The 15,966-nt window shown below is 44.4% G+C and overlaps 1 protein-coding gene across 7 annotated transcripts in view; it reads right to left on the bottom strand.

Annotated features, from left to right (window-relative positions):
* The window catches only part of LRCH3 (leucine rich repeats and calponin homology domain containing 3), a 101,302-nt gene that overhangs the window by 6,470 nt on the left and 78,866 nt on the right, over window positions 1-15,966 (bottom strand). For 4 of the 7 annotated variants that reach the window (XM_067561107.1, XM_067561106.1, XM_067561101.1 and 1 more), the window contains 5 exons: window positions 15,540-15,653; window positions 14,506-14,624; window positions 11,671-11,808; window positions 9,106-9,183; window positions 6,047-6,699 (listed from right to left, as the gene is read on the bottom strand). In XM_067561107.1, coding sequence (XP_067417208.1) covers window positions 6,499-6,699; window positions 9,106-9,183; window positions 11,671-11,808; window positions 14,506-14,624; window positions 15,540-15,653 — 650 coding nt within the window. In that variant the 3' untranslated portion in view covers window positions 6,047-6,498. Of the gene's footprint in view, window positions 1-6,046; window positions 6,700-9,105; window positions 9,184-11,670; window positions 11,809-14,505; window positions 14,625-15,539; window positions 15,654-15,966 lie in introns of those variants that run through there. The other 3 variants (XM_067561108.1, XM_067561105.1, XM_067561109.1) reach the window with 1 other exon arrangement.

Here is a 15,966-nt window from a genome sequence, read left to right as displayed (position 1 = left end):
ATGCATTGAAACACATTTGGAAAAGGACAAATGACTTAATACTCACTTGTAACTGTCTCTGAACATAGTCTCCTGAATCAGTCTACACTGGTCTCTTGCACACAGCATCAGGAGCGCCCTGAAGCTCTAAGACATTTTTGGAACCCTGACTTGAATCAAGTGGGAGGGCAGAATGGGAACTCAGCCCAAACGTGGATAACTGAGCAGGAGAGATGCGGCAAATATGGCTTAAAATCCAGGCTGATCGGTTCCCAGCCTTTGTGAGTAAGAATCAATATACCAGGCTCATTGCCACTACTTCCCATTAAAGCGTGATCGGTCTAACCTGGAACAGAGCTCGTGTGGCTCCCAGTGTCACTCTTGCAAACCTGACGCTGGTCTTTGAAGGAGCCCAAACTTGCCACCGTGCCGAATGGGACACGTGGCAGTGGTGCCCTGGCACCTCACACAGAAGCTCTTCATCCAGGCAGGGAAGAGGCGTGTGGAGTGGAAGTCACAGGAGTCTGAAGTACCTGTGACTGAGCAGCACCAGGCTAGGCAATACTGCCCAGAAAAAAAGGTAAACAGGGAGCACCATGTAGCTACTCTGCAAATAACGAAACAGAACTGATCAGCGTCTAGCTACTTTTGTTGACAAACCTTGAGAGAGATGGGGCTCTAATACAGAGTTCATATGACAGTCCCATTAAAACAAAAACAAACAACAGGAAAAAACCGGTTACATGCCTTTCGTAACTGTTGTTCTTCGAGAGGTGTTGCTCATGTCCATTCCAAGTAGGTGTGTGCGCCATGTGCACAGTTGTCAGAAGGTTTTTCCCCTCGTGGTACCCGTCGGGTTGGTGTGGGTGTCCCCTGGAATGGCACCTCTATGGCGCCATATACAGGGCCCCACCGACCTGTCACCTCTTTGGTTCCTTCTTGCCGGTCGGCTCCAACAGAGGGGAAGGCGGGTGGGTTTGGAATGGACACAAGCAACACATCTTGAAGAACAACAGTTACGAAAAGGTAAGTGACCGTTTTGTCTTCTTCAAGTGCTTGCTCGTGTTGATTCCAAGTAGGTGACTCCCACGCTGCCCTAGGAGGAGGGGTTGGAGCTCACGGAATCACTGATTGAAGCACCGTTCTGCTGAATGCTGCATCGTCCCTGCCTGCTGGGTCATAGCATAATGCCAGGTGAACATGTGGATCGATGACATGTTGTGGCCCTGCGGATCTCCTGTGTAGGGACATGCACCAGGAATGCTGCTGAGGAGACCTGCGCTCTTGTGGAGTGTGCTGTTGGTGTCAGGGCCGGCACCGTTGCCAGGTCATAGCAGGTCTTAATGTGATCCACGATGATATCCTCTGGGACGACACCAGGAGACCCTTCATCCTGTCCGCTACTGCGACAAAGAGTTGGTTTGATTTAGAAAATGGTCTCGTCCTGTCAATGTAGAACGCCAGTGCCCACCTGATATCCAGGGAATGGAGGCTTCGTTCCCTGCTATTGCCTTGTGGTTTAGGGAAGAATACTGGGAGGAAAATGTCCTGGCTTGTATGGAACTGGGATACCACTTTGGGGAGGAAGGCCAGATGAGGTCGCAACTGGACCTTGTCCATATGGAACCCAGTATATGGGAGTTCGGATGTCAGAGCCTTGATCTCAGACACCCTCCTGGTTGAGGTTATTGCGACCAGGAACGCCACCTTCCATGAGAGGTAGGTAGAGGAGCAAGCATGTTGCTAAAGGCTCAAAAGGGGGTCCCCATCAGTCTGGAGAGCACCAGGTTAAGGTCCAAAGTTGGTATTGGATGGCGGACTTGGGAGTATAGCCTGTCCAAGCCCTTGAGAAAATGAGTTAACACTGGATTAGCAAAGACTGATCGACCATCCACCTCGGGATGGAACGCAGAGATCACTGCTAGGTGAACTTTTAGGGACAACACCGCCAAACCTAGCTGCTTCAAGTGCAGCAGACAGTCCAAGATGGCAGGTATTGATGCTTGCATTGGAGAGGTGCTCTTCTGCATCGCCCAAAACGAAACTCTCTTCCATTTGGCCAAGTAGGTAATCCTGGTGGATAGTTTCCTGCTGCTTAGGAGGACCTCTCTAACATGCTCCGAGCATGTCGATTCTATGGGGTTTAGCCATGAAGCTTCCATGCTGTGAGGTGGAGGCCACAGAGTTTTGGTAGTGGTCTGGATGGTCTTTATTAGAGGGAATGCCACTTTTGAGAGTCCTTCCAGTGCTAAAATGTTTATTACAGGATTTACTGACTCCATCATCTCTTCTGCTTGGAGCTCTAGGTTCTGGGCCACTCTTCAAAATAACTCTTGGTGGGCCCTGATGTCCACGGGGGGGAGAGGGGGAGGAGGGAAGCAGCTGAAGTTCTTGCCACCGCCTCATCAGGGGATGACGACGACGATGATGCTCTGAGCAGTCAGGTCCTCCTGACCCTCAAGATCGCGGAGTTCTCCCTGCATGGAGATGTTGTGCTTGGTGCCAGGGTCATCCCACGTGCCGATCCTTGCATCGGTGCTGACCTTGGTGCCCGCTTACGTGCTGCACGGTGATAAGCAGACCTCGGGCCGGGAGGGGGGGGAGGGGCCGCCCTTCCTTCTGAGGCGAACAACTGAGGGACTCTAGAATAGGCCCCCTGGGTCTGGTAGTATACCTAAGGGGTCCAAAAGGGCCATTGTGCAGACATCTGCCACTGCGCTAGCCAAGGGCCCGCCTTCATACAAGATCTGGATGACCTTGTAAACTGAAGTAATTGAAATAGGATGAAATTTAACAGTGGAAAGTGCACGGTCATGAATTTAGAGACTAATAACAAACATTTTTGCTATAAACTGGGGATACATCAGTTGGAAGTGACAGAGGAGAAGGACCTGGGCATATTGATTGATCACAGGATGACTATGAGCTGCCAACGTGCTGTGGCCATGAAAAAAGCTAATGCGGTCCTAGGATGCATCAGGCAAGGTATTTCCAGTAGAGATAGGGAGGTGTTAGTATTGTTAAACAAGGTGCTGGTGAGACCTCATCTGGAATACTGTGTGCAGTTCTGATCTCCCATGTTTAAGAAAGATGATTTAAAACTGGAACAGGTGCAGAGAAGGGCTACTAGGATGATCCAAGTAATGGAAAACCTGCCTTATGAGAGGAGACTCAAAGAGCTTGGTTTGTTTAGCCTAACCAAAAGATGGCTGAGGAGATATGATTGCTCTCTACAAATACATCAGAGAGATAAATACCAGGGAGGGAGAGGAATTATTTGAGTTTAGCACCAATGTGGACACAAGAACTAATGAATATAAACTGGCTATCAGGAAGTTTAGACTTGAAATTAGATGAAGGTTTTCTAACCATCAGAGGAGTGAAGTTCTGGAACAGCCTTCCAAGGGGATCAGAGGGGGCAAAAAACCTAGCTGGCTTCAAAACTGAACTTGATAAATGTATGGAGGGGATGGTATGATGGGACAGCCTAGTTTGGCAATGGACTCATCTTTGACTACTAGCTGTAACCATGCCCAATGGCCTGTGATGGGACGTTAGATGGGATGGGCTCTGAGTTATTACAGAGAATTCTTTCCAGTGTCTGACTGGTGAGTCCTGCCCACATGCTCAGGGTTTACCTGACCGCCATATTTGGGGTCGGGAAGGAATTTTCCCTCAGGGCAGATTGGCAGAGACCCTGGGGGGTTTTCACCTTCGTCTGCAGCATGGGGCCCGGGTCACTTGCTCCTGGATTTTCTGTACCTTTAAGTCTTTAAACCATGATTTGAGGACTTCAGCACCTCAGCCAGAGGTCAGGGGTCTATTACAGGAGTGGGTGGATAAGGTTCTGTGGCCTGTGTTTTGCAGGAGGTCAGATCAGATCAGGGGTGGGCAAACTTTTGGCCTGAGGGCCACATCTGGGTATAGAAATTGTATGAGGGGCCACATGGTGGGAGAGGGGTGGGGGTAAAGAGCGGGACTGGGAGGAGGGAGCACCCGCCATGCTCCGGCCAGGGCACCGCTGGGCCCACGTGGTGGGAGAAGGGTGGGGGGAAGGGGCGGGGTCGGGAGGGGGGAGCGGCTCTTGTGCTCCTGCCAGGCCCAGCTGGAGGGCCTGATGAAAGGCTCAGGCAGGCTGTATGCGGCCAACGGGCCATAGTTTGCCCACCCCTGGATTAGATGATAATGGTCCCTTCTGACCTTAAAGTCTATGAGAGGAGCTTGTCCCGTCTCCTGTCTGTACCGGCACCGTTTCGACCAGTGCCGGCTATGCTGGGAGATATATGACTCAGCCTCTGAGTCTGACGACTGCGACTCCAAACGCAGAGACCAAGACAGTGCTGGAGAGCAGTATCGTGGAGAAGGCAACCGGTGTCGCATCATGGCTGATTTGCCTCTAGACAGCACCGCAGCAAAGGTCTTGCATCCAGTGCTCTCTCTGGCCTGGCGGGGGACTGCTGTGCATCATGGCTATCAGGTCCCTGGCTGCCTTGAACGTGTCTGAAGTGGAAGGGAGATCCAATTCTTCCACCAGGCTCTCCCCCACTGGGGAGTCCACTGGCACTGGACTCGATGGACCCTCTGTGGGCCCGGAGTCGACAGTGCCGCTTTCGAAGGGGTAGGTGCCAGGCACCACAGCCCAAGATGTGCCCTGTTATTGTCTCTCCCCACTGATCTCACCACGAGCAAGTGCTTCTGTCTGTTTTCTTGTGCGGCGCTGATGAGCGGGAGCGGTGTCAGGCTGACTGCAGCACTGGTGAAAGGCAGTGCTGAGTGTCTCTGAGTGCCGAGTCCTTCCTCGGCACCGCAGACTCCCTAACTGAGGCCAGTGCACTCCGCACCGAGGTGCCAGGGTCCAACTGGTCTGGTGGTTGGAGACGAAGAGCTGCCTCTATGTGGAGGTGTTTCAGCCTGACCTTCCTCTCTTTCTTGGTCCTTGGATCCTACAGTGATCTGTCTGATGGGACTTGCCCAGGCACTTCAAACAGGATTTGTGGGGACTGCCCTTTGCCATGGGCTTGTGGCAAATCCCACACGGTTTAAAACCTTGGGATCGAGGCATGCCCTGAGGGAGGGAGGAGGGGGAAGACCCCTAAACAGAAGCTTAACTAAGAACTAACAACTATTTCTAATCTAACTATTTACAGGTTCAAAATTCAGACCACAATGGAAACGCTTGCCGAAGCAAGAGAAGAGACACATAGCTCCAACGACCGCCATGGGTGGTAAGAAGGAACTGAAGAGTTGGCAGGTCAGGAGGGACTTATATATGGCGCCATAGAGGTGCAACGCCAGGGGGCGCCTGCACCGACCCGATGGGTACCACTAGCGGAAAAACCTTCCGACAACTGTGCACGTCGCGTGCTCACACCTACTTGGAATCGACATGAGCGAGCACTCGAAGAAGATAGGCAGATAATTGGTTTGGTGTCAAAAGAAAAAGTTGGATGGACTTTGTCTGCTCCTTTTGACATCAGATTTGTGGATCACCGTCTCTCTGAGTAATGCATGAAAGCAACAGAATGCAGTGTGCAGCTGAATGATTCTGAAGCTTTATGGAAGACTACCTGAGTTTTGCAAAACACTGAGTACCAAATAAGTTATTAGAGCTTATGGCTCCACGATTCTAAGACGCAAAGATTCTGATCATGATGGGGCAGGAGGACAAGACTTATGGAATAAGGCTGAGCTTGAGCTCACACCAGTGAAGTGGCTGCTCCAGAAGTTTGATCTGAGGATATTCCATAACACTATGAGGTTATGGAAAGTCACCATCTTGCTCATCTTGCACCAGGAACCAGATAATTCCCAGTGCTGATGAAAAAGTTCAGCTCCTCTACAAACTTCATGCTTGATGTATTAGTAAGGCGAAGCAGCTCAGGATTCACTGTCAGCCTAAGTGTCTATTTTTAGTCAAACGGGACACTATTCAGAGCTTACCAAAACAGGAAATCCAAGACTTTAGGAAAAAGGTTAAGGAAACTGGCATGTAAAAAAAAACCTGGAGCACTCCTGATAAAAAGAATCACAGGTCACATCTCCTAAGACAGTAGGACATAACCGGGCACATGGACATTTAAAGAAAAAATAATACTTTGCACATGTATATAGCATTTTTCATCAGAGGAACGCAAAGCATTTATAAATGTGGGTGGTATTCCCATTTTACAAATGGGGAAACCGAGGCACAGTAGAGCTGTGATTTTCCCATGTTACACAGCCATTCAATACAGTTGTGACTAGAACCAAGTGCACTAACCCCTGGTCCCTTGCTCTAGCCATTGGACAATAACGCCTCCCCACATAAGTATAATGTTTGCTAAACATCATACAAATGAAAACTTGTAATAATGTCCTAGATTGTCACGTGGGTGTACCAAAGAGAGTTATTACATTGTACATGTCAACTCCAACTAGTGATCAGAAAAAATGCACTTATACAAAAGTTCTTGACAAAAACAAAAGCTTTTACCCATTGCTGGGGTGATGTAGAGAGTCAGCAGCACCACTGTCCTTCAGCTAGAGGAAAAAGACCCAGCGATAGAACATACAGAGTGTTAGCATTAGAGTACAGTAAAATGCCACAAAGCCCCAAATCTGGATGGAAAGAGAGACAAGAGTGGGTTCTTCTGAATCTGTCCCCAGGGAAAGAAGAGTTTCAACTGTCCTTTTAACGCTGCGGTTTAGCTGAAGAATGTCAGAAGGGGAACAAAGATTGTCCTGTCCAAAGTGTGTGAGCAGCAAGGAAAAACAAGACAGAAAAACAGAGTCAGTTGATCAACCGTGCAAGCATCCATGAAGTAGTCAGTCATCAGACATCTCAAATACATCCAACAATTTCAAGGAGTATATTACAACTGGTTAATTCTCACTAAGGAATCTGCAAGACTCCTGTGCTAAAGAGCATTTTGTGTTTGGTAGTGTGTCAGTCTGTCTAGTTTAAACATGTAATAAAATCTCCTCAGTAAAACAGCTAACATTTGGCACAAGTCTTAGTTCAAAACCATTCTGTTTTGGAAGTCAGAAATAAATTGGATACGGTATTTTTAAACTACTACTGACTCAGTATGAGTCTTCATGCTCTATACTTAATCCACACCTTACTTAGTGAAATTACTCAAAACGGTACAAACAGAGCAGATTATTTACCTGTAATTGATCTCTGAATGTAGTATCCTGCATAAATACCAAATATTTCATCATATGACTTAAGTATTCTAAAATTATCAACAGTTCTGGACCTTTCACCTCCCTCCAACAGAGGCACCAATTGTAAGCAATGATGAATAGGTGCGAATATAGCATATCATAGTGTCCAACTGTCAGTTTCTTTTGATCCAAGACCTCTAAGTCACACAGCCTTACGTAACTATTCCACTGTTATACTGGAATACGAGTGTGGCTCTATGCAAGATACTACCTTTAGAGAACAATAATTACAGGTAACTGGTTTGCCCTCTTAAAAGGTAAGTATTTCTACATAGGTCCATACTTTGAGACATCCTTCTAATTCTGTAATCTCAGAATTTAAATGAAAGGAGACACCCACAGGCATTTTTTCAATAAAAATACACTAGACTGACATTCTCATGCAGACATCCTACTTTCTCTCCTCAGTGGCATAGAAGACATAGGAGGGTAAGTTTAGAGAGTTTAGGTGGGGAGTCACTCAGCTAAGTATCCACAAAGGCCTTGTCCTTCAGGAACTCTAATTTGAAGCTCAGTGCAGGATAAATGAGAACATAATAAGATTCTAGGTAGGTCAGTCTTGTCTGTCTTTGTGTGCTTACATGCACCAAGGCAGGTCTAGCATAATGGAGGCTGTGCATTCAGTGCACAGACTAGAGCAGCTTAATAGACATGGCTACTATTTCACTTGGTCCGTCCCTTCAACTCCATACAAAGTCACTTTGAGACTGAAAAAGTGAGTGATTCTGATGCACTTCAACACACCTAGGTAGTGCAGCACTTCAAAGTAATGGTGGATCCCTCACTGCAGTGTTCCAACCTCATACACCAATGAGACTTAAGAGATTAATGGGTAGCTAAATAAGGTTTTTATCCTCAATTTTTTGATGGCTCAAGGCAATCAGATATAATACATCTTGCAAGTGAAGTTATCAATCCAGGCAAATACTGCTCTAGCAGTGACTGTCCAGGAATCACTTTCAGAAGTAGTTATGAGTCTCTGGGACCATTTTTCCCTTTCAGATATGTCTTTCAAAAAGCAAACAGGAAAAAAACCCATGAAGCAAAACCGTAACAGAAATTCTAATACTTACTTTGTAATGTAAGGAAACATACCAATTCATGCACTAGAGAGAAAAACGGCAGCAAAACATAGGAAGTAGCTATTAAAATAACAAAGTCACTTTCACACTGAGACAGCTGCTGTCAGAAGTAAAGTGGAGAGGGAGGGAAAGAGAAACAAAAGACAGTTGGACTATGATGTGCTATATTGTGTATATATATCCATCTCATAGCTCTTGCTGAGATAGAGAATGTGCAGTGTTTTGGAAGGTGAAGAGGAATTCCAGAAGGTACTAGAGCTTGAGAGCAAGGATATATAACAAAAGGAGTGGAGATCTATGCACAGATGACTACCCATCAGAGAACAGACCAATATCATGGGTTCTTCTCAGACAATCACAGTGTTCACATAAAATAACTGAACAGTAGGTTTTCTCTGAAGGCAGAATAGAAACCTTGGGAGACTGGAGAGCAAACACTCAAAATAATATCCATATTTTCTTTAATTTGCAAAGCCTCTTGGATTAACACCAAACATATTGTCTCAAGAAAACCCGAATGACTTTTTTCAAAACCAGATTCTTAATGCACCTCCTCATTCTGTTTGAGAGAATCAAACTGGATCCAACTATAATGACTTTTCTCTAGATCCCAGTAAGTGAAGCATACCCTTTGTAAACCAATTATAGCAACTTTCTTTTGCTTCTTGAAACAATGCAAAACCAAATCAGCTCTCTTCTTATTATATGTACCTTACATCTGAACCTACTAAATTTTATGCACTTGCACTGTCCCCAAACATTTCAGAAAAGCCTTATTTTTAAAGTACCCTACAAGACAGCATACAACACGAGACAGGAACAGGAGGGGATTTACCTGAGGCACACCAATCTTTCTGCAAGCTTCTAGGAAATTCTCCACATTTCGTCTGCATTTTGCCATTGTTAGCTTAGGCTGCAAAGAAGCGGGAAGAAGGCATACAAAGTTCTTAATTGGCAGGATTTTTAAAAACAAAGCTTTTGAGTTAAGTCAAGTCATAATAAAGCTGCAGGCCAAAAATGCATCATGATGACATAAGCTTGTCTAATTCAAAACAGAGCTTGTTATAGGGTGGTTGGACATTTCCTTAGAAAGGCAGGCATGAAGTGAAAAGCTAACTCATGAAGTGCTGAGATAGACATTTTAATGAAAAGAGTATTTTGATCTGTGCAAAATATACACACACAGTGTTATAAGATAGGCTGCACATTTGGTGTCTATTTTGAGTGGCTTGAATAATCTAATTTTAAAAATAAATTTAGAATAAAACATACATACCTTGCTCTAATATGAATTTGAATTTCAGAGCAATTTTATGATGTGAAACAATCTGGAGCCTATTCTGAATTATTAAATTATATGCATGTTTAAAAACATATTTCAGTTAACAAAGAGGTAAAAAAAGAGCCAAATGAAACCAGAGAAAATGTAAACTGCTGCTTAAGTTTCTTACAAGTGTGTTTCATGTGGTTAACAACAGAGTTCTAAACTGTATTTATAGGATTTTTCTAACAATAGGTATTTATTTTCTGGTTAACTTCAACACTTTTACAGAGACTGACTACTGAAAAAAAGACTAATCGCTAGACAAACAGAAACAAGGCATAAAATGCCCCCTTTCTCCCTTGTGCTGGCTACCCATATTGTGGGTAGCAGGGAAAGGGGCAGCTTCTGTGAGGCCAATACTCTCTCCTCTAAGCAGGTGGGTGGGAAGCTGGTGGAGCTTTGGCTCCACACCCTCAATGTGCCAGACAGCACAGCTAAACTGGTACAGAGAGGTAAATAATCTGCACTAGGTTAAGGGTTGATACAGATTTTTACCTAATGGAGTACAGAGAGAAAACAGAGAGCATGTTATGGCAGAGTCACAATATAACCCCATTCTGCTCTCAGGGCAGTGCTACTATATGCTGCCCCTTACTCAGGACTTGTGACAATGCCATGATTTAGCTCATAACGGAGACTCGGAGCCATCCAATTCCATAGAAGATGGGGCACAGAGAATATCTTCCTTATGAAGTGAGTTTAATGAGTAGCAGCTATACGCATATATTTTTTGAGGGTTCTATATTCTGCCTAAAATGCCATCAAATTTAGTTAGTCTGTTATCTAAACTATAGAGACATCTGCATGATCAAATGAGACCACAGAGGAGAAACCATAATGAGATGGTACGCAATGCTCTAAGTGCCCGTTAGAGTTCTGACACAAGCACTGCCTCCAAAATAAGTCAAAGCAAAACTTAACCTGCATTTTTCAACGTTTTCCCCAATGACTCCCTTTGGTTTTCCTTTTTTATTTATGTAGTCAATCACATTGTTTTAAAGTTGTAACAAGTAAACAGTTTGCCAACATGATAGCAAAACGCAAGTTATATATTCAAAATATACTTGTATATTTCAAGTCTGGAAGAGCCCAAAGGCGTGTCTTGTATAGTTCTGCTGGAGTCTAACTTATGAAGCGCTCACATGGGTTTGCTACGTACAAGTAGTAAGGGAAGGCAAGGAATTTCCCATGTTGCAGTGATCTTCAAGTAGTCTTTTAGGTTGCCTTAAAATCCCCCAAAGAAATGATCAAACTTGCCACAACAACAGGATCATTACTGTAAGTGACTCCTTTTCTTTCCCTGCATTTCATACTTTCTCTAGCCACATGTGTTATTGTGGTGGTACACATTTTTTGGTTGTCATTGATGAAGTTACAGACAGAGGTACTTTTCCTGCGTTACTTTCCAAAATTTCTAAGTAACATAGAAGTAATTTCTGAAGCAGTTTCTATTGCTGTGTACTTCCTGCTACAAACACACCCAGAACACATGACGATTACGTTCCTCTCTCTCTCTCCACAAGTGTGTGTCTGGGGCTTATCTGAGTTTGAACAATCTGATTAATATGCCCTAACAAAATTCCTACCTAAAAAGAGTTGATGGTAATTTAAATGGGACCAGGAATGGTGGTGGGGACCAGATGGGATTCTGACTCACCATTTCTTTCTAGTGTTTTCTGTATTGTGTTGTCACGCATCCATTTAAATGCTACATATCCCAGCTATCTGTTCTTCTCTGTTTCTAAGACATTTTGACCCTCTGAAATATCCGGTTTTCATTCTCATGTTGAATCCTGGTTTTCATTTTACTAAAATATAAAGTTTTCAAGTCCTATATATAGTTCAATCTGTGTTCAATCTGTGTTAGAAGTAATTATTTAAAATAGACAAACACAAATCTCACTAGTTTTTTATGTCTGGGATACACATTCTGTTTAGGGAGGGGAGACTGGTATTTGGTCAGGTCTGCCCAAAATCAGAAGAAATTGCTGCATGTAGTACTCACATGGACTATGAAGTGCTATGATGAGACCCAAACAGACACTACAACACACTATTATACCTCTGCATACTTACTACAGCAGGCGAAGGGACATGAATGCTGGGAACAGATCGAGGCCGCACATGATTGGCTAAGTGGCAGAGAACAACTCCATCAGTAAGAGCAGCTCCAAGATCACTGGGCAAAGACACTTTTAACCGTGACTCAATATTCTACAAAAGAATAAAAAACATCCAACAAAATATGTATTATGCAAAACAAATAAGAATTCAGTTAAATGATTAAATAGAGCTGCTCTTCTCAAACGTATTTATTCTGCAGAACATTTCATAACAGCAGAACCTCTCACAGACCAGCATCCCTCCCAGTTCTCTGGGGTTTCGTTCTCAAAAGTTTTCATTCTGTGGACAACCAGGATTCACATCTGACCATAGTTTGAAAGCTACTGAGCTAAAAGATAAATGGAGTTTTCCAGTGAAGCACATGGAATTAAAATCCAGCAAGTGAGAGAAAAAGAAAATTACTCAAAACTGATGAAAATCACAAATCCCAGGGTGAGTAATCAACGTCTAAGAAATATATTCCACATCCTCCAGGCACTCAGAAAGTAGACGTACTATAAAAATAGTTGTCTTAAAATGCAGGAGTAGAATGTAGTCACCAGAGACAAAAAATAATAGTTTTCCCTGCAAAGGAAAACTGAACTACTACATTTAATCAGTTTAAATTATCGTAATCAGAAAAAGGCAATGGAGTTTAGTGGTTATAGCAGAAGAGAACAGGGTCCCAATTCTTGGGTTTTATTCCTGTCTCATTCAATGTATCATTTGCAGCCTAGTTGTAGCCGTGTTGGTCCCAGGATATTAGAGAGAAAGTGGCTGAAGTAATAGCTTTTACTGGACCAGCTTCTGTTGGTGAAAGAGAAGCTTTCAAGCGACACAGAACTTACAGCCTGTCTGTTTCATTCAGTGCATGACCTTTCACAAATCACTCCTCTATATTTCAGTTTACATATCTGCAAAATGAGTTTGGTTTTATACTGAAAACCGCAACCTGCCTGGAAAGTAGGTTGTGAGGCTCAATATAGGCAAATCCCTTTCAGATCAACAGATGAAAGGTGCTACATCAGTACAAAATATTATTTAGAGAAGATGCTGGGTTATGGTTTACTTTAAGTTCATGAGTGGAAGGGAAAAAATCCATCCCAGTGAAGTGCCTACATTCACTACTGCAGGGGTTCCCAATCTGTGGCCTGGGGGCCAAAAGTGGCCTGCAGGGTCTTTCAAAGTGGCCCGCTGCTCCCCTCCTACTGGCTGCAGAAGGGAGCCACTGCCTAAGGACCCAGGTGGAGCGCGTTGCCGTGGGGCTACATGACCGGTGCAGGCTCCTTGCTGCAGCCAAGGGGACGGGAGATCAGCGCTGCCCTCCCCCTGGCTGTAGCAGGGAGCACAGCAAAGCGCTCTGCCTGGGTCCATAGGTGCTGGGGTCCCTGCTGGAGCCAGAGGGAGGGGAGCACTGATCTCCTGTCCACCTGGCTGCAGAAGGGAGCCACTGCCCAGGGACCCAGGTGGAGTGCACAGGGCTACAGGATGGGTGCGGTTTCCCTGCTGCAGCCAGGGGGACGGGAGATCAGTAACTCCTTCCGTCTGGCTGCAGTGGGTGTGGGAGGAAGGTGGCTGCTGGAGCAGCCAGGACCTACTATACTTGAGGAGGGGCAGGACTCTAAAAATCAGTGTCTTCCGGTTTGACCTGCACTTAGCAGGCCACCCACCATGACTTAGCTGCCAGGCCATGTGCTTCAGTGAGTAGTGACAGTCACTTGTCTACACTAGTGCTTTGTTGGTGAGTGTGTGACATACTGTGAGTCATTTGTAGGTGTAAAATAGTGAATGTAAAAATGAGCACAGTAGCATCCAAATGTTTACTTTAAACATGTAGTGATTTGTCGTCCTTAATGGTGTATACACCAATACATTTTTTATGAGTTGATAGACCGGTGGCCCTTCAGGGATGTAAAAGTGATATTTGTGGCCCTTGAGCTAAATAGGTTTGGGAACCACTGTACTACTGTATTAGAATCAGCGTTTATGGAATGGGTAACGAATCTCATTTCCTGACAAAGTCCCAAACAACTGCAATGATAACTTACATTTCTATGGTACCTTTCATCCCAAACCACTTTACAGGCACTTCTAGGAGTCACTTCCCACCCTCCCAAAATGCAGACCTCTCTGGGGTGAAATACAGCATCATCATAACAGAACACAGCATTTTTATTATTTGTACTGTGGAGTCCCAATCATGGACCACAACTCCACTGTGCTAACTGCTATACAGACACAGAACAAAGAGACAGACCCACAGCGCTTACCCTCTAAGCATAAGACAGGAGACAACAGGTGGATACAGATGGGTAATAAAAGGAAACATAATATTAGTTAGCATGATGGGCAGTGGTATGAGCACACCAATTGCCTAACCATTGCCAAGGCTTTTGTAGACAGCATGGCAAAGGAGAGTTTTAAGAAGGGATCTGAAGGAGGACAATGAGGTGGCTTTACTGATGTTTAGAGGGAGTGTGAGGGGCACCATGGGGGAAAGCACAAAGATGCTCTTTAAATCTTCAAACAGGTGGGTGAAGAAAGCTGACTTCACTAGCAGTCAGGTGAAAGCTGACATCTCAAAAGTGTCTGAGAAGTGATTTTATGCAACAGGATTAAGATGAACACTATTGTATCCAACTGAATGGAAACATTTTAGATTGGGAAATTACGAACATTTAATTTAGCCAAACCATTATGGCTAGCACTGGATAAGTGAAGCAAGTTCCAAACAACAGAGAAACATCTGTATCATGTTTGCAATGAATTTGCTAAAACATCTGTACACTAGTCACTGCTAGTACACACCTTCCGCAGTTGCTCTATTAGCTCTAACTCCTCCTCACGTTGCTTGGAGTTCTGCCTTGCTCTAGGCTCTGTAGAATCATTTGCAGGAGATGAGGTAGAAGCGGGAGATGAAACAACAGCTAGAAAAATAGAATAAAGGAAAGTGGCACACTGAGTTTGGTTGGGAGGTGTTCCTTTAAGGCAGTATTATACATGCATAACATGCAAGTTTGGGTACAATACGTTTCTATTCACAAATTGTTTCCTTTGTTAGATCATTAATCTAAGCAAGGCTTTTCATGTTGTATCATCTTCTGTGTCCAGATGCTGTTTCTGATCCCAGTTAATTTTCTTTTGCCCCATAAACACTCATATAAAAAGGATTAATTTTAGATAGCTGAAATGTTGCTTTGTATAACTTTCATCAGTCTTACTACAAAAGTGTGAATTTTGGTATGCACTACAGTACAATGCAAAATCTATAAAGCTGCGTTCATCACTATCAAGGGACTTAAATAGCATTACAATAGGTCAGGGATGGCCAAATTGTGGCTTGTGAGCTGCATGCAACTCTTACAGTTAAAGTGCGGCTTGTGGAGGCCCCTATGCCCCCTCCCCCCTCGCCTACCAGACTAGAGTAGGGAGCTTGGAGCTTCTGCCTTGCAGCAGGGTGGTGAGGCTAGAGGATTCTGCCCAGGGGGAAGGGGAGTTTCAGGGGGGTCAGTAAATTTGGCCACCCCTGGATAGGTGAAAGTACAAACCCAGGAGAGCAAAGCATGAATCCTCACCACACTCCACAAATCTCCATATCATATTATTTGATATTTGTTACATTTCTTTATTACCAGGACAAAAATATTGGACTAATTACAAATAGGAGTATAACGGTTTTATTCTAAGAATGTTTAATGGTTGATGTCCACAGATAGGTCTCTAAAGCTAATTTGATGAGAATAAAGCTATTGCCAAGATAATGCAATTGTGCAGAAATTGGTTAACATGGAAGTTAATATAATTTTGTAACACAGTCTAGCTTCTCCAGCTACATAACCTACCTTTGTTCATTTCATCCCTTACAGCTGTTCGGAAAAGGAAACTCTCAGGTCGCTGGGAAGGATTTCTATAGGACGGAGGAGCAGCAGGGCCAGGATATGGAGAGGAAAGATGAACTGAACACATGTGGAAAGGAAAGGAAAGGAGGAGGAAGAAAAAGGTTATGAGTTTAATAGGAAATGAGTTCAGCACTGTAGTAACTAAAAGAACAAAATAAAATTATAACTTAACAACAAGATACATTACAGCCATGCACGACAAAAGCATAGGACAAAAAGACGCACCTTCAAGGGCACTGGCATGCAAAGCACATTCCAGGCACTTTTACCAACAATTGTTCCAGTTTGTATTTAATGTGTCACCAGGGCAATGCCTATGCCAGAGCCTGGAAAATGCGGGGCCCCAAATACATCCCACAGAATGTGCCAA

The sequence above is a fragment of the Emydura macquarii genome, unplaced genomic scaffold (genome assembly GCF_026122565.2).
Source record: "Emydura macquarii macquarii isolate MOO-44397 ecotype Brisbane River unplaced genomic scaffold, CSIRO-AGI_Emac_v2 contig_2365, whole genome shotgun sequence".
Lineage (NCBI taxonomy): Eukaryota > Metazoa > Chordata > Testudines > Chelidae > Emydura > Emydura macquarii.
Note: the sequence above shows the minus strand (reverse complement) of the source record. Positions and strands in the feature narration are given on the sequence as shown.